The 18,872-nt window shown below is 41.8% G+C and overlaps 1 protein-coding gene across 2 annotated transcripts; it reads left to right on the forward strand.

Annotated features, from left to right (window-relative positions):
• The first annotated feature begins 1,885 nt into the window (after positions 1-1,885).
• LOC109635681 (proto-oncogene DBL) lies at positions 1,886-18,669 on the forward strand. 2 transcript variants are annotated; one of them, XM_020097029.2, is made up of 26 exons: positions 1,886-2,368; positions 4,737-4,871; positions 5,593-5,709; positions 6,050-6,199; positions 6,302-6,426; positions 6,612-6,726; positions 6,834-6,953; positions 7,164-7,355; positions 7,747-7,938; positions 8,016-8,196; positions 8,431-8,519; positions 8,856-8,956; positions 9,061-9,127; positions 9,344-9,459; positions 9,574-9,643; positions 9,749-9,841; positions 9,985-10,077; positions 10,751-10,876; positions 11,672-11,887; positions 12,378-12,470; positions 12,584-12,662; positions 13,211-13,256; positions 14,836-15,008; positions 15,208-15,320; positions 16,134-16,246; positions 16,373-18,669. In XM_020097029.2, the coding sequence occupies exons 1-26, from the start codon at positions 2,318-2,320 to the stop codon at positions 16,452-16,454; spliced, it is 3,048 nt and encodes a 1,015-aa protein (XP_019952588.1). In that variant the 5' UTR covers positions 1,886-2,317; the 3' UTR covers positions 16,455-18,669. The 2 variants fall into 2 exon arrangements, with proteins under 2 accessions (XP_019952588.1, XP_069395685.1); XM_069539584.1 differs by having other exon boundaries at positions 14,911-15,008.
• Positions 18,670-18,872: the final 203 nt, after the last annotated feature.

Raw genomic sequence — 18,872 nt, forward strand, 5'->3', positions numbered from 1 at the left:
AAATAGTCTCATTACATTAAGGACTTATTACCCTCCATATGTGCCAGTGTTCATGTGGCTCTGTGGATGGAGCTCTGATGGTTATTTGGGTAACAGGGCCTTCACTGTTAGATCCAAAACTATGAAGTGGTTGCGATAGCACAGGAAACATCTGTAGTATCTCTTCTTAAAAAATATTTTATCAGAACCTTTTGATAATGTTTGACATGGTATTTTGCTTCATTGTGTTACTTAATTTTATTCCCCTCTGTTTGATTTCTCTTGTGTAAATGGTTGTTCATTTAAATCCCATTTTTTGAGCACCTTGTAACTTCGTTAAGAAAAGAGTTATATTAATAGTCTGTTGTTATCAATATTATTGTCTGTATTAATAATCTGATTATTATTATTATTATTATCAATCTTACTATTATTATAGATCGATACATAAATCACATTTCTCCTGCCAGCGAATGAGAGAATTCTTTGCTATTGTATAAATGATGCACAAAAGCCGTTATTAGTATTATTATTGGTGATGGTAAATCAACAGCTGCATCTTCTCAGGTCTTGTTGCAGTGTGGAAATTCTCAACCTGTCTGATCTTGGCAGATTAAGGATTCCCTCCTCTTATGTTGGGGATGATGGGAGCACCGCCGGCAACGTCAAAGTAAGCTGACTTATCCAACTGTTTCTCAGTAGCATGCTGGAGATTAAGCAGAACGCCCTTTGACCTTTAAGATCATCAGTTGATTATTTTGATAAATAGAGGTTATGTTGGATACAGAGACTGGATCCTTATTTGGGCTGTGATGGTAAGAGAACAAGGTAAAACTGAATTATTTCATACTCTACAGGAAGTGACCAACTAGATGATGTTTTCAAAAAGACAATTTAATAAAATAAGACAAAAATATTAAACTTATTTAACAGTTAATGTGATGTGAGTAAAGGCCTCAGCTGGACTCCAGTCACGGTGAGCAGATGGATCACTCAAATCAAAATATCAAAGCTGCGCATGAAGTGTTGTGTAGCCACTGATTTAAAAAAGGGAAACAAAGTCTAATCCGGTCTACTGTGTTCCGGGGAAGTTAAAATAAAACATTAAAAGTAAGTTCAAACATGTGACGTTGCCTCCATACTAATCATTGTTTTGTCTACTGCACAAATTGTTTCCAGGAAGTTGTACGGCTTCTCTGGCTCTCGGCCTCACTGAACACATGACCGAATAAGAAAAGGTCATGTTTAGACTGCAGAAACACTGGTCTGATCGAGCTTTATCTGAACGTATCAGTGGGTTGTTCATCTTCATCAAAATATTTCATTCAAACATACGGAATATAAAAACAGGCAATGATATCCATCATTTGATTTCACTTAAACTGATGTTAGGGAAGAAAACTCTGACAAAAACACAGAGAAACCTCCTGTTTATTCCATGGACATAATCCACCTCATTTGGACAACATGAAATATGAATATAACAAAACTCAAAATGCAGCTGTATGAACATGATTATATTATTTTAACATATCCTCTGTCTCATCAACAGGGACCCAACAATATTAACTCTTTACAAAGGCCCTGGTTCCCGGGTTAATGGGATAGGGTGAAGCCATTTCGAGTCAAACATGAATGTCGGGGCTTACGGACACTTGGATGACGCCACAGGAGCAGTGCGGAGGCATGTCATGTGTTTTTTTCTCGCCAGTACAATTGTACTCAAACACTTCACCCCCCCTCCCCCATCGACATAGTGGTGAGTAGATATTGAATGAATTTTCATTTTTGGGTGAACTATCCCTTTAATCTGCCCACTCCACAAGGTGAAGCCAGAGGTGGCTCCTCAGCAGCTACTGAGTTTCAAGCGCCATCTAGCGGATCCAGTAAACGCTTCAGTCCACCTCTCATTGGAAAGTGCAGTGTGTGGTGCAGTCTCAATCTTTAAATGAAACAAGAAGAGGCAGAAACCCAAGTTCAATCCAGAGAGGCGAGGACAAGTCACTTTTTCACATTCACTGCAGATCTCCATGGTTCCTAACTCTGCTCTGGACAGACTGGATTCAATAATGAATCCATAGTTCATCCTGGTAACTTCCCTGACTCGGTGCTTTGCAGCGGAGGACTGAGTTTTGTCTTTGACGTCAGGTGAGTGGAACACACCCCACCATCGTCCTTGCTCCGGAGGAGAAGCGGCTCAGTGCGCACTGAGCGCGCCGTTCGGCCCGCCCGGACACTGCAGTGGAGGGGACCGTGCCACCGCTGCTCGCTCCCGACACGCACCGCGTCCCGCCGCAGACTCCGAGGAACAACCGGGGGGAGAACAGCAGAACAAGCCATGGCCGAGTCCAACCCGCTGCGGGGGTTCCCCCGTCTGCGCCGGGCCGCGGTAAGCTCCACCGAGGGGAGGGGAGGTGGGAGGAGGGAGGCTCCAAACAGCGCAGCGAGGATACTGCAGCAGAGAGAGAGGAGGAGAGTGGAGGAGAGAGGAGGAGAGAGGAGGAGAGAGGAGGAGAGAGCTGGTTCTGTCAGGGCTGCGACACACACACACACACACACACACACACACACACACACACACACACACACACACACACACACACACACACACACACACAGGCTTGGAGGGGATCTGAGTGCTGCAGATATTTAACATGGCTGCAAGAGTCTGGTCAGGCTCAGATTCAGTGTTAAGAGTCTGAGAGGGGACCAGGACGGGCCAATGACAACTGTGTGTGTGTGTCTGTGTGTGTCTGTGTGTGTTTGGACTGTGACTGCAGGTACATAGCAGCTCTGGCCCTGCAGTCTGTAACTATGTGTTCAAGTTGTGCAGTTTTACGTAACTGCTTTGGGAGTATGTGTCTAATACTCACACGTCTAATGCAGATCTCCTGAGCAGACTGAAATCACCTAACTGCATCCATCATGGCTGCTACATGAGTCCAAGTAAAGGTGCATTGTGACAAATATTCATCATGCACATTAGTATTGTGCTAATGGCCACTGTTGAAATGAAGGTGGCTGGGGGAGAAAGTATTGTTCGGGTCAACAGTGTCTGGAGGTCAGTGTATTGTGATTGTACACAGAGCTGTTGGAGTTTGGAGTCCACGTGTGCTGAAATATATGTATCCTTGTTTCTGCAAGTGGATGACAAAGCTTGACAAATTATAGCGTGGGAGAGGTTTACATCAAGTTTATAAATCGCCCTCGTGGTTAAAACCCCCTCGAGCTAAAAGATCTGTGCAAAAAAACTTTTGAGAAAAAACAGTGTGGGCGGTTCTGGAGGAGAGGAGATAGAGACGACTGGAAAACTGTGTCAAGCAGGTGACTAAAGAGTGATGATTGGTGATCTGCTCAGTGTCTGTAAAGATTCTCAGTCGTCCAGGCCTCATACCTGCATGTATTGTACATGTATAACCTCCACTGCACACAACTGAAATGTTCTTGACTTTTCTTGCATCTAAAAGGCTTTTAGAGGTCAACACAACACAGCTGGGTTTTAATCTTTCTTATTAAGTGTGTATTCCAACTATTAGACACTGCAACTCTAAGATGAGGACGGCACAGTGGCACAGCGGTGATTTCACAGAGTTTGCATGTGAGTGGGTTTTCTCCAGGTTGTCCGGCCTCCTTCCACAGTCCAAAGACATGCAGGTGATAGGTCAACTGAAGACTCTGCACTGCCTGTAGGTGTGGATGTTTGTTTGCGCCCTGTGATAGACTGGAAGTGTTCCCTGCCCCTTGAGTCTGCTGGAGTTGGAGCCCCTCTGTAACTTAAAGGATAAACAGAATAAACATTGGAATTGATCTCCTGCACATCCAGCAAATTAGGTGCTTCAGTAATAAATAAAAATAGAGCTACAAACACTTCTTGAATACTGACAACTGACAAAGTAATGCCAGCTTTGTGTTCACATAGGAAGAAGAATACAGTCTGTGGTACAAGCAAGCACACACGAGGCAGGACTGTTGATAATGAAGAGAGTCACAGAGGAGCTGAGTCAGTCAGTGGGGGGCCGAGTGTCCGACCTGCTCAAGTGCTGCAGAGAGCCAGACACGTCCCAGATTGACACAGAGAGATGCTGATGCTGTGTTGAGCTTTGCCAGAAGCCACGACTAACACCAGTCAGCTGTCAACATCACATCTGACTGACTGACACACTCCTCTTATTTCCTCACTATCTTCTCTTATAGTACAGAAGTGTGTTGGGGGATTTATCCACAATGTTAGGTTGACTTCATTAATGCCATTGTACATGTACTATATATATGATTGGTGCAAGCGTTAGCAAAGCAAAGTAGAAATCACACACTTAGTCATCAAAATGTGTGACAGGAGCTTGATTTGTATTATTTGGACATGTATACATCAGTGTGATAAGATTACTATAAATAAATATTTTGGGGTGTAGTTTTTAGCCTTGTGTCCGTGTCCCATATGCTACCATGGAGGCTGCAGGTTTATGACCTGTTCTCCAGTCAGCCACCAGGGGGTGATGAAGATAATTTGGCTTCACTTTGGTGCTGTCATGTCGTCTTTATATACAGTCTGTGTTCTGCAGTTTTTTCTGGTTTGAGATGCTAGTGCAAGTGTGACATCTAGTGGCTATGAATGTCATTGATTCAACCATAAATTAACTCGAGATTGTCTAGTAGTTGTCTCTAAAAACATGGGGGAGCTTTAAATACGACTCCTCCTCTGCTCCTTTGTCTTCACAGCATCTGATAATATTACAACATCACACTTCCTCTTTCAGACCTCATTTCCAGGCAACCTGCATTTGGTCTTAGTGCTCCACCCCAACAGCTTGTTAAGCTCTGCCCACAGTCCGTCCTCAAGCACTGACCTGGGCTTTCGCTTCAGCCAGGATGACTTCCTGTTAAAGATGCCGGTAAGACTTCTCTTCTCTTCTCTTCTCTCCGTTGTTTTATTGGAATATACATTAATTTACAAGTTTTATTTGTTAACCTTCTGGTGACAAGATTGTTCGTTTTTTTTTCTCAAACGTTTGTACGTAATTCTTAATTCTTTATGGTGTTTTTTTTTTCTTCACTGTATTCTATTCTACTTTATATAATTGTCCTGTTCTGTAATCTTGGGGCAAGATGGCACAAGAGTGTCCTTCAGGATTAGTCTTATCTTATCAAACCCAGCTTTAAGTCTGACAGCTCATTTTTATCAATTAACATGTAACAAAATATAAAACTGTCAGGAACCCAAAACAAAAGAAAAATGACATATCTTTACAAGAAATAATTACTCAAAATATTACTTCATTTCAAGAATGTAAAACATATTGTTTCAGTATTTATACACACAAATGCAACAAATAAATACAAGCAATAAAACTATAATACCGTTTATTTACATATATCATTTTATTGCATGTTTTTTTTCTTTAATTTTGTATTGAAAGTAAATTTGTTTAATAGTTTTACAGTAATTCGTTTTAAACTAACTACTTTTCTTAAATTTTTTTCTTTGTACTTTTATATAGAAATATAGTTATGTTACCAATGTGTGAAGAGGCCGACTGCAGAGGTTAAAATGTCAAACACGGTACCATATATTTGTGTGCGGCTGTGAGATGCCTTGTTTCCCTCTGTCTCCAGGTGGTGATGCTGCGTTCAGTTGGCGAACTTCTGCGCTACATCGATGAAAACCACCTGACGTCAGACTTTACTGCAAAAGTGGAATATTGCCAAAGTGACTGGATCGTCCTTCGCACGGTACAAACTTCTAAGGCTGCTCTACTGTCGGTTAAAGCTGTGTGTTAACAGGAGATGCCCACTCTGGACTAAAGAGATGAAATGCAAGAAATCAAACTTAACTTAACCACAATCAGTGCTTCTGAATGACTACGAACTGCTGTTGAAGCGTTGCATCTTCTAAAGAACTGTGATCCATGTTTAGTCAGTGAGAGAATTCCATCTTGATGTAAAGTGAGAGGATTTCCCCTGCTCTTCTTCATTTTGTTGAATTTGAAATAGAAATGTTCAGAATGGCTTTGTGTGTGTGTGTGTGTGTGTGTGTGTGTGTGTGTGTGTGTGTGTGTGTGTGTGTGAGCAGTCCATTGAGACCTTTGCGGTGACAGTGAAGGAGATTGCTCAGCTGCTTCAGGGCTTTGGATCTGAGCTTTCTGAGACCGAACTTCCAGATGAAGCGAACGCCATCGAGTTCCTGCTGAACTCACACACACACCGGTATCGACAGATGAAGGTCAGTGTCTCTCTGGCTCTCTACCTCTGACAGTTTTTCAGTTTTCTACATTTGCTCTTTGTGCAACTGCCGATTTTGATTGCCCTTCTGTCGTGGTTTCAGGACGATATCCGCGGTGTGCTGAAAGAAGGACGCCTGCTGCTGTCCAACCTGGAAACTCTCAAGGCCTCCAAGAGAGACGCAGAGGAGGAGAGGGAAATACAGGCAGATATGGACACTGTTCAGAGGTACAGTGATGTATATGTGAACACTGCAACATCAACACAAGAGCTCAGGTCATTTTTAGATATATTCTATAGAGAAATGAACTGGGCCACATGTTTGTCAGTGAATACACACTGAAGGAAAGGTATATACAGTAGATGAGAGGATGTACACAGCTTGCTTGTAACTTTGTGTGCGCTTGTTTTAGGCTCCTGGCTCAGCTCAGAGACATGGAGGAGGCGTTTGATGGCTTCTTTGAGAAACATCACCTGAAGCTGCAGCAGTACCTCCAGCTGCTGCAATATGAAATCAGTTTCCAGCAGGTGTGATGGCTGGTGCCTGTCCCCGTCTGTGAAGAACCACGTCAGTGTTTACTCTTTGTTACGCTGCTGTGACAATAAGCTGTGTGTGTGCGTGTGTGTGTGCGTAGATGGAGGAGGTCCTGGAGCGACTCTCTGCCCAGGAGAAGGAGATCTCCTCTGTTGGAACCACATTGGTTCAAACAGAACAACTGCTGAAAGACTTGGAGACGCTGGACAAGCACGCTCAGGCAGGTTTCACACACACACACAACAGTGGCCGAAATGGGTTTGATGCAACATTTTCATTGCTTGGAAATCCACAATTCCGACTATAAGAACATTTAAAAGTTGCAAGATTTCACTTAATTATACATTTTTTTTTGTTTAGTTGATTTTTAGTTCATTTTGAAACCAAAACCTTGATGTTTGTGTGTCTGTGTGTGTGTGTGTGTTATCAGGAGGAGATGGCCCGTGCCCATGTGGTAATCCTGCACGGTCACCAATTGGCTGCCAATCACCACTACGCTCTGGCGCTCATCGTCCAGCACTGCAACGAGCTGCGACATCACTGTGATGTCATCACCACCGCCATACGCACCAAGCGGGCCTCGCTCACCCGAGCGAGAGACCTGCTGCACCGCCTTGAGGACGTGAGAAATGCCCTGTGACGCTCACAGATTTACATGTGAAATAAAAATCAAAGAATCATGGATTGTTTTGCATTCCCGTTTTCACTGGCCTTTTCTTTTGTGCATCGTTGTTAATGTAGGTTCTGCATGAACCACAGGTCCTGTAACCTGTATGCTAGTATCAAAATGTTAAAGACAAAGTCATTCTCAAATATGCAAAAGGCCACCACACTCTGTTCTGCATCTTGGATTTGCTCCTTAAAGAAAACCACAGACCAAAAACCTCCAAAGACAATTTGCAAAGTTCATCTGGTGAATCTTTTCTTTCTTCTTTGTTTTGATTCCTTTAAGAAACATCTCAGCGAGTCCTTCACGTGTCTCTTCTAGTGTTGTGTCTTTTGTTGTTGTGCAGGCGCTGCGTTGGTGTGATGATGGAGCCTATCTGCTGGCGAGTCAGATGGTGGACAAGTTCCAAACTAGAGAGGGAGCCCAGGAGGCGCTGCTGTACCTGAGCTGTCACCAGGAGAGGGCGCCGTCCGCACTGACTAACAGCCAAGACACCCTGAGCCTGGAGTTTGAAGCCATACTGACTCCACAGCTGCAGGTGATCCACAGCTACTGACACCAACAAACAGCAGAGTAACAATCTCACCTCAACTTACACTTCTCACACCTCTCTAGTCCCAGATCTCCAAGGTGACAGAGAAGCTGACCTCCATGCAGTCCATGATCAGAAACAGAGAGCAGTGTCTGAGGAGGCTGGCGGACTTGCAGGTCAGACCCATCCAGCTGGTGGCCCCGAGGCCCGAGCCTGACCAGACCTCTCAACGCTGCAAGTCCCCGCTCTTCTCCCCGAAACATGGTACGAGCTTCTTAAACCGCCTCTTATCCTCTTGAGTTCTCATGAAAATAAGCCTGTTTCGCTTGTTTTCAGATTTTTCACAGGGTTCTGAAATTAGAAGTGGAAGAAAAATCATGTTAAATATTGTTTTGAAAACTGTCTCATCCCATCATCTGGAGTGTAAATCATAGAAATTAAATACCATCTCATGGAATTTAACCCATGTTCCATCTTTTCCTGTCAAACTCTCTGCAGGTGTCGACTTGAACGTCCTGAACTCCAAGTTTTCCTTTGACCTTCTTCCTGGAAAGAGAGCTGCGAGGAGGAACAACAGCCAGCGCAAGGTACGTGTGTGATATGTGAGGGGAGGACGTTTTGATTTATTGTGTTGCTTTTAAAATACTAAAACATTTCTATAAAATCTGTATATTTCCTGCAAACCTGTCGGCCATAAGTCAGCAGGATACATCGTCTGGGGAACTTAGTGTGTGCTCCAACTTTTATCACAATCAGAATGTGTCAGATATTTTCAGCCATCCCTATCGAGCCAGCTAAAGATTGTGGTTAGTTTTAATGACAGTAAAATATCTACAGTGTAATGTAATGGGCTTTTGAAATGAGCCATAAATCGGCTGTTAAACATGTCCATGCTGAGAGGGTTGTATTTTGTGTTTTGTCAGATCGAGGTGATGCACGATTACCAAGGCAACCGCAGCTGTTTGTATGGCTCCAATCCTGAGACGGACTCAGAGGTGGAGGACAATCCAGAGCAGGTGACACGGTGTGTGTCCAGTGATCTCAAACCTAAACTCTCTGTATGTGTGTAATCGTCTTAGATTTAGATTGAATTTTTGTTAATTCTTTTATCATACTCACTGTTTGTAGCCACATTATGAAGGAACTGATCGCCACAGAGAGGATCTATGTAGACGAGCTGCTCTCTGTACTTCTGGTGAGTGTGTTTCAGGTTGTTTTAAAGCAAATTGGTTTTGTAAGTTTACAGAGCAGAGCATCAGAATTTGTTGGGAAAAAGTCACCCTGTTTGTGAGTTTATAGGAATGACAAAAACAACAATGCTCCTAAAAAGATAAAACTGCTCCTACTTCTACCACAAATGTCCCTGTTCTATCCAGTTCTGTTTCCATGACTCCTCCTCTCCTCTCATCAGGGCTACCGGGCAGAAATGGATGACCCGTCTGTGTCTTATCTTCTTCCGTCTGCTCTGCGCAGCCAGAAGGACGTTCTGTTCGGCAACATGCCAGAGATTTACCAGTTCCACAGCAGGCGAGCCGCACACAAACACACACACACACAAAGCTCACAAGCTGTGGGAGAGTTGTCCTTGTCTCCCTATTTTTTCACAACAATCCCATTTCCTTTCACTTCCCACTTCTTCAGGATTTTCCTTCAAGATCTGCAGAGTTGCCTCGAGGCACCAGAGCGAGTGGGGGCTTGCTTCCTGCAGCGGGTGAGGAAACATGACAGGAACCATTAGGAATTAATGGGAAGTGATATGACCATGACACATTTAAGTGCATATTATATGTGTGTGTGTGTTTCTGTTTGTGAGCAGAAAGAAAAGTTCCAGGTGTACGAGCGTTACTGCCAAAACAAGCCGCGCTCTGAGTTGCTATGGAGACAGTGCTCCGATTCCCCCTTTTTTCAGGTGGTTGCACGCTGTATATTTCATATGATCACGCCTGATCTACAAAACTGTTTCCTCTGATTTTACAGTGAAGCCTTTTGTGTTTCCAGGCAGCAAAAAAACGTTATTAATGAATCTCTCTGGTTCTCGCTGTCTCTTGGCAGGAGTGCCAGAAGAAGCTGGACCACAAGCTGGGTTTGGACTCTTACCTCCTGAAACCAGTCCAGCGTCTCACCAAGTACCAGCTGCTCCTCAAGGTACATCGGAGCCAGTCAGTGTTGCAGGGTCCTGCAGAAATACATCTCACACAATGACATGAATGTTCTGAAGTGTTTTGAGTTTACACATCATTTCAGAAAATACTGACACATTTTTACACCATCATCAACACCGGGAGGAAAACATTCAAATTTCTCTATAACTTTCTCCCGTTCGTTGAACTTCTCTTGATCGTACAAATTGAGGGATAAAATAAAATGTTTGAAAGTAGAGTTGAATTTTGGACTTGAGATACAAGGGAGAATAATCATGAAGCTCACTGTGCCTGCATATCTTGGTCTGGCCTCTGTCAGTGCTGTGATGATTAGTTTAACGCAGATTTAAAAATAAAAATAAGCCATGGAGTCAGTGAGTCTGTTCAGAAATTGGTTTTGTTTAAAAAAGAAATACAGAGCCAAACAGCAATAACTAGGACAAGAGGCACTGAGATACAGAAAAATAAGCCCCCGTATGAGGAGTAGATGTTTTAAACGACCACAAAGACAAATCGACGCCATCTTCTCAGACTAAACTGACTTGTTGAGTCGCAGACAGGCAATAAATAAAACGTATGGGTAGAGCTTCATGCTGGCGGACATCAAGACAGACGACTGTAGATTAGATCAGATGAAAACCTCGGACCTGTCAACCTGTATCTCTGTCGTCGTTCAGGAGCTGCTGAAGCACTGTACGGAGGAGCGATACCGCTGTGAGCTGCGGGAGGCTCTGGACTCCATGCTGGAGCTGCTCAAGTCTGTCAACGACTCCATGCATCAGATCGCCATCACTGGATATCAGGTGCGAGCTGCTCTGATCGATACATATGATGGATGCCATGTATTTCTGTCATTATGCTTTCATTAACAATGGTCCCATCCAAGCTCTCGTCACTTTGCTCTGAGAACAACGTAGCGACTGCTGTGTATTAAATGCAGTGTGGAAAGTCTGGATGTGATTTTCTCATGTTATCTGCGATATTATATTTCCCATTTACTTTTGTCGTCTGTTGCCTCAGGCAGATTTTGACAAGTAATAAATTAACCTCTGAAGTTTTATGAACTTGGAAACTGTGAGAGAAGGTTTACATTTTATTATTTCCAATTTGGAGAAAATTATTCTTTCCCGTTAAATTAGATTCAGTTTCATTTTATTGACATTGAATCAATGAAACAATGAAATGCAATTTGTCATCAAACCTGAAGCGACAGTTATAGTTTTTATAAAAGTTGGTTTATTAGCACCTTTTTTCTTTAATTAAATGTAAAACTGCGATGCAACTCGAAAATAGATTTCAGATTTTTATTTAGTGACAAATAAAAAACATCACATCTAATCTTATTTTATCTTTATCAGTAAAACATTTTTGCATTAACACATAATTCACAAACACATCATGACATTAAAAAATAGGCCTCTTGAGTTGCTAATAAGCACAACTTGATTTAATTCCTCAGAGACTGAGCTGCAGTCTTGAATCACATTGTTACATTTCATTGGAAATCAATACTGTTGGGTGACGAATCACAAGCAGCTTCCTACTCATGTTGATGTTTGAAGTGTCGTCCATGTCGCTCCTCTGCCCGTCTGTCCCAGGGTGACCTCAGCCAGCTGGGCCGGATGGTGATGCAGGGAGGCTTTAGCGTGTGGATCAGCCACAAGAGGGCAGCGGTAAGGATGAAGGAGCTGGCCCGGTTCAAACCCATGCAGAGACACCTCTTCCTCTACGACCATGCCCTGCTCTTCTGCAAGCGCAGAGACGAGGACAACCAGGACAGGACGCCCTTCTACAGCTTCAAATCCTGCCTCAGAGTAACAAATACACAATATACGCCCTTTATTAGGAGATAAGTGCAACTCAACAGCCCTAAAATAAACCCTCCCTTTGTGATGCTTTTACAGACTTAAAGGCTCAGTGTGTAAGATTTAGGTGAAAGGGTCTATCGGCAGAATTTGAATATAAAATAATCCTCATGATGTTTTCACATGTGTGTTTTCACACGTGTTGTTTTCTTTACCCTAGAATGGACCCTTTATATTTAAATACTTTATATTTACATCAGGAGCGTGGTCCTCTGTACGGAGGCCGCCACAGGTTCTCTTTCATATTTGGAAGGGGAGGGTGAGGTGAGGGTTATTCAGCTGCAACATACAACTTCACCACTAGATGTCACTAAATTCTACACACTGAACCTTTAAGTGGTCATTTTGGAGGCTTGGTTGCAGCTTGTAATCAAAATAACAGTGTAGAATCAGTCAATGTTTCAGGTTACGATGGAATCAATTCATTTTCTCTCTGTAGATGAGTGCAGTTGGAATCACAGAAAATGTGAAAGGAGATGTGAAGAAATTTGAGATCTGGTACAGTGGAAGAGAAGTAGTTTATATTGTTCAGGTAAATGATTTTCTGATTTTTCTGTTCCTTCTGTTCCATCCAGTTTTTTACTGTATTCTCTCTCTCTCTCTCTCTCTCTCTTTGTATTTGTGTGTTTGTGTGTGTGTGTGTAGGCTCCCACAGTGGAGGTCAAAGTTGCCTGGCTGAGGGAGATTCGAAAAATTCTCACCAACCAGCTGAAACGGTGTCAAGGTTTCTATTGTTGTTGTGATTCATTTACACCCTCTATGTTTCCTTCTTTCTTAAAAATACTTGATTGTATTATGCCTCCGTGGCGGTGACACCCAGTGGTCAGAGGGATTAGGTTTTCAGGGTTGTCCGTCCATCCCATTCTGTTAAACATGATATCTCAAGAACGCCTTGAGGGAATTTCTTCAAATTTATTACAGAAGTTCAGTCAGACTAAAAGACAAAATGGTTTGATTTTGGCTGTTGAACGTCAACGTCATGGTGACATCATAAATAACCCTTTTTTTGCCTCCACTTTTAGATGAACTGATTAGATTTCAGCGCACAAAGGTCACAGTTGACCTCATTCGAGTCTTGAACAAATTTTTTCTTCAACTTGGGTTCAGCTCTCTTTTGAAGAGGAAATAAAGAACTATAGAAACTTTCATTTTGAGATTATGTTGTTTAGTGTTGATGCTCTCCAGCAGGGAAGCCTGTTTTATTTTGGAAACAGCAGATGTCTTTAATTTAATTCTCGCCTCTGCATCATCTGTCCATTCTCTTTTCCTCAGATGAGCCTCATCCTCTACCACTTTCAGGCAACCCAGTTTCTGACAGGTGACTCTCTCTGCATGATCTCCTGTCTATCCTGGCATGTGATGGTGAGAATGAGCAGACTCACTTGTAATCGAGCCTCAATTCAAAAACGTATTTAAATCTAGATGAATGAGGGGGAAAGTTTCCTATTAGCTATGGTTTTTATGATGCAAATTCAATTTCTGAAATGATTTAATGATCCAATAACTCTTCAGTCTCACCCACATGCCACCCTGTCCTATTATTTTTATTACGAAGCATCATGGAAATCTGTGCACAGGATGTAAAAGCTAATAATTGAATTTCTATAAGTGCAGCTTGTGTGTGTGTGGCCATGTGTTATCTTTTATCTTTGTCATTACCCTTGAGAACTGGTTTTCATGACGACGTTGCCGAGTCGTGCAGATGGTATTAACACTGTCCATGCTGAATTTCAGCACCATGGAGAATGACTCAGTTTTTATTACCACTGCTGCTTTTGAATTCAACTCGCTGTCATCTTCATCCCCGTGGTTTCCTCCACTGTTTAATAATCTGTGAGCAGAGGTTTTAAAGAGCTGTTGACCGTGATTAAGAGGCACTGCACTGATGCTTCAGGCTGCTTAAACAGTCCTTAAGTGAGGCAGCTATTATGTTATTGATCCTGGTGTGAAGCAATTATCGAAACATTATTCTCAGATGTTTCTTCAGTTAAAACAGTTGAAACCACAGACTGTAAATAAAGTTGGACGATGTGTCTTCACTTCTTCCTCTTTTACAAATATAAAGCCCTTTCTGCTTGATTTGTAGTCTACACATGCTCGACCAATCACATGTCAGTCAATTATGATGTCACACCTTGGTTCAATAGCATCAAGTAACTAAACAAAATCAAACTTACCTAATATTTAACACTTGAACAAACATCAGTATGATAAGAACGACATAAAATGACAGATTAAATGTTTTTATTGACGTGTACTTTAACGTTTTAGTTTGGTCAATGTCCCATCCACTAGCATGGAGGAGGCAGGGTTTATGACCTATATTGCAACCAGCCACCAGGGGGAGATCAAGACAGTTTGGCTCAAGATCCTACAGTTGTTTCGATGTTTGTTATTCATTGGAAGTGCTGGTTCTCAGGTATAGTGACAATAATGGAACATTAAGTTGTGTTTGGTGTATAAAGTTTCAGGTCATATAGCTTTTGCAACTATTGAAAGAGTTTCTACTTTATTTAGCAGATGGGTACAAGCTTTAATGTATTCAAATGACTGTCATATCAATTTTCTGTCTGCATCTTGACTTAAGTCGTACCCGTCTGCTATTTAAAGCAGGTTAAACTAAACTGTATGAATTGCTAGTGCTGTTTATATAAACTCTGGTATGTGTGAAAATTACTCTAACCTCAAAGTAACATTTCCATATATTCCACGATCTGATAAAAACTGATATTTGTATTTTAAATTCAAACATCTTTTGAAATCAGCCGCTGAAATATATGTGACTGTGAACTCAATGGAACGTTTTATCAACCTACAGAATGTGGATGAGCTCGTTTTGTGACACCGTGAATGTTGTCGTCCGTTTTGTTCGTTGTTGTCATGGTGATGCTGTTTAGTGCATCAGAGATGTGTGTGTCGTGGGGCGGAGCGCCGGTGGGAGGCTGCTCAGCGTGTCTCCCTGTTCCTCACAGCTCCTCGGCAACAAGCCACTCCTACAGGTTCCAGGGGGAGGAGTCAGTACACAGTAGTCCTGCCCACTCAGACCCGGTGGTTCAGTCGCCCCGACGCAGTGAGTCATTGAGACGACGCAGAAAATACACACTTAGCTTTCTCAGTATATACTTGCATCTTTGTGTAATTTGCTCCATTCTTTGTATAAATAAGGAATTGGAGGTTATGATAAAGGTATGATAGTGACATCTTATGAATCATTGACCATTCCTTTAGTATACCAACATATTTGTAGATCAGTTGTCTGTCACCTACAGGTTGGCCCGTCCCGGCCCACTCTGTGGCGATCTGCGAAGGCCTGGAGGACTGGGGCGCCACTGACCTCTCCAACCTCTCAGATTCAGAGGAGGAGGATCAGCCTGCTCCGCTGGTGAGACGGTTGTACTGTCAGTTATTTAGAGGTAGTGCTGGAGAACAGATTTGTTGTTCTGTCCAGACGGATTCACTCAGTGTTACTATGATACCAGCTTCTACAAACCTTACACATACTTGATGCTCTCGACATCTGAAGGTCACCAGCACTATGACGGCACTGTGAGTAAAACAGAAACTAAACCAAAGCACTCAAGTAATAAGGGCTATTAGCCGATGTCGACCTTTTCAACAAAGGATTTTCCCTTTATCCTCCTGCACGACAACTTTCTTCCATTTTTTGATTCTTTCCTCCTCTCTCTTGCCCTCCTCCCTTAGTGGGCTCATATTTAATTATGGCAATCACGTCACATACTCCCGCCAAGGCTGAATAGCCCCCTTAAACTCAATCAAGCTGCATCACATTACACACACTCATAGATATCTGTCCCCTTTTTATGCCTGATTTTTTTCATGATCCATGAATTATTGTCTGGGAAACTTGGTAAAATATTGTTTAATGGCCTATTTTGCAATGTTGAAGAAAGTGATAAAAAATTCCTGGTTCTTCCCTGACTCATACCACAAACTCCAACTAAATTTCCTGGGCATTGAATTGGTAGTCATTGCATAATCTGGTTTAAAACCAAGCAAACAAACAGGTGGGTTAAATCATGATCTCCTTGGTAATGACACCTGCCTGATATTAGATGTACTTTGCTTGTGTGCCGACTCTCATCTCTTGTACTCCATAGAAATTGATTTAAAGATATACATTGTTGTGCATGTAGAAAAGTGAAAGAACAAGTGTCCACGTTCTCTTGTGTTTCAGGTGGCGGGCAGGTACAGAGTCATGGTGGAGAGCAGCATGGCCAGCACTGATGACATCATCTTTAACTGCGGTGACGTCATCCAGCTGCTCCATGAGGATTCGTCAGGAATGTGGTAATTAGGATTACAATTTACAGCCACTTTAAAAACAATTTGCAAACAATCATAGTGATGAAAAAACAAAGAGAACGAATAGATGTGTTGAAAACGTTTTTTGAGACTGTGGTGTGTTGATTACAGGATGGTGAGGAATATAAGTCGTGTGGAGGAGGGCCGTGTTCTCCCTGAAGACCTGCACAGGATTCTGGGAGAGACCTGCTGAGAGCCAATCAGAACAGAGGATAGATGACGCCTGTGTCCATTCTCCTTTTGTCACTTATTTGGCTCCCTCCCTCCTTAAACACACACACACACACACACACACACACACACACACACACACACACACACACACATCCTGACCAAAAGGGGGCATCTGTCTCTGCTGATACTTTCATTATGTGATTGAAGCACAACATCAGCCATAAACCTTACACTTCAAACTACTGTGACAGTCTGAAGGATGTAAATGACAGAAATGGCCTCATAAGACTGTATCACAACCAACAACTTAAATGGGACCTCAAACTATTTCCCAGCTTTAACGCAGAAGATGATCTGGACTAAAGACGTTGAACATGGAGCTTTTATTCATACAGTGGACATTTGTTTATCGTTTTATCATTTGTATTTTCTTATGAAATATCAGACATCCTGCATATGCCTAATGACATATCATTACTGTACATGTGCCAAACAGCTCAGCGAGTCATTGTGGCTTTATTTTGTAAACAGCAACAATCTCCTTTGTGGAAAATAACTTATTTTTGTTCTACAACAGCTGGCTACATCACTGGAGTGAGGGATTATGGTTTCAGATTGTCCATCTGTTCTCTTCTTGTGAACACAATATCTCAAGAAAACCTTGAGGGAATTTCTTCAAATTTGGAAAAAATAATCAGTTGGACCTCAGGATGACCTTATTAGAATTCAAACGTCACTGTGATCTCACAATGACAATCCTTTTTTTGCCTCCTGAACACATTATCTTCAGAATGCCTCAAAAATGTTCACTTAACAGATTAACTGATTAAACTTAGGTGGCCAAGGTCACGCTGGCATCACAAAATATGTTTTTGACCTCATGAAATCATCAATCATGAAATCCCAAATCAGCCTCTAGGGAATTTCGGAAAATGTGTCACTTGGATTCAACTGATTGATTGTTTAGAATTCAATGGTCAAAGGTCACTGCTTATATTTTAAATAATTTATTTTGTCAGGAACACCTGGAAGGACTGAAACTGCACTGATTCTTCCACCCGATGGCTCAGTGGGAAATTTCAATGGAGCAGAGTCATTAGTGTTTTTATCACAAATACTTCTCCTGCTATGACAAGTGAAACAGAGACGCTATCAGGGTCTGAAGAAAGAAATGGAGACACCTGCAGTGACTGCCATCACAGCTGCCTGTTGTTGTTCAGTAGTTGTTGGACTTTGCAGGAATTTCAAACATTTATTTGCTTTGTTTCTCTTTATTTTAGCCGCTTTTGATTTTGTATTATTTGGTGAATTTTGAATTTGTGCCTGAGGAAATCTGGTCCTCCTCTGTTGCAGTTGTAGTTTCCACTGTCACCATGAGATGAGACCAGCTCTTTATTTGCTGCTCTGCCTGTATAAATCACCGCTAATGCTCACTGCTATTTGTACTGCTGTTTAAAAGGGAATCTGGACTCCGTGTTTGGGAAGTTGCTGTAACTATAATGTAGAATTGTAAATGCCAACTGAACTATTACCCTTACATTGTGGATTACAGCATTAGGTTTTTATATTTAATTATAATTTGATCTTTTTATTAACATTTCTTTAAAACTGCCCAGTCTGACTTCACATTGTAAAAAAAAGCCTGTTAAGAAGCTGTCAAAGTATAAAAGAGAAAAAAGTGCTTGTAAAAACACTGCCAATTTACCACTACATATGCTGAGGCAGAATACAATAATGTAGTTACTTATGCTACTGACACATTGTGAACACAATTACAAAGAAAGCTAATAATTAGATGTTAAAAACAACCTTGGTCATTACTCAATTGGACAGATAGATGATTTCTGCAGAATTTGTTGCATCTCTGCAGAATTTAAATCTAATCCTGCTGGTAACATAAATCCTAACCCTGATTCATTTCCATAGTAGGAGAATTAAAGTAATGTCATAGTGCCACAATGTCTAAATAAGGTGTGCTAAAAGATACTCAGTAACAAGTAACATTCCTTCATGTAAAACTTATTTGGAATCCACCAAACAGACCTAACACAGCGCTGTAACATTATGTTATTGGGTTTTGATCAGGCTGTAAGAAGTCAACAGTACCAGAAACTGGTGTTTGCTGCTTCTGCTCATTTTGCACTTTTTTGATATTTTTAATCATTGTGAAAGCCTGTATGATAATGCACAATCTACATGATTATTTTCCAAAATTAAAGCACAGGATTATTGGACTGATGTGATTTCTATCCAGCTTAATTGTCACAAATAGAGCAGGAGGACCCAAATGCAGGAGCCACAGATACAGGTAAAAAAAACTAGCAATTGTAGGCAAAACACAAGGAAGAGGAAATCAACACAAAAACACCAATCCAAATAACAAAGATCAAAACTTAACATGCAAGGAACCACTATAGGGAAACAGGACAAAGCAGCA

This window comes from Paralichthys olivaceus, chromosome 15 (assembly GCF_024713975.1).
Source record: "Paralichthys olivaceus isolate ysfri-2021 chromosome 15, ASM2471397v2, whole genome shotgun sequence".
Lineage (NCBI taxonomy): Eukaryota > Metazoa > Chordata > Actinopteri > Pleuronectiformes > Paralichthyidae > Paralichthys > Paralichthys olivaceus.

What these genes read in the sequence shown, in the direction of transcription:
- LOC109635681 (XM_020097029.2), top strand. Translation starts at nt 2,318, where the DNA reads ATGGCCGAGTCCAACCCGCTGCGGGGGTTCCCCCGTCTGCGCCGGGCC. An exon ending in ATTTACCAGTTCCACAGCAG is followed by an intron (nt 9,460 to 9,573) that starts GCGAGCCGCACA and finishes CCACTTCTTCAG; the next exon opens with GATTTTCCTTCAAGATCTGC. An exon ending in AGGATCAGCCTGCTCCGCTG is followed by an intron (nt 15,321 to 16,133) that starts GTGAGACGGTTG and finishes CTTGTGTTTCAG; the next exon opens with GTGGCGGGCAGGTACAGAGT.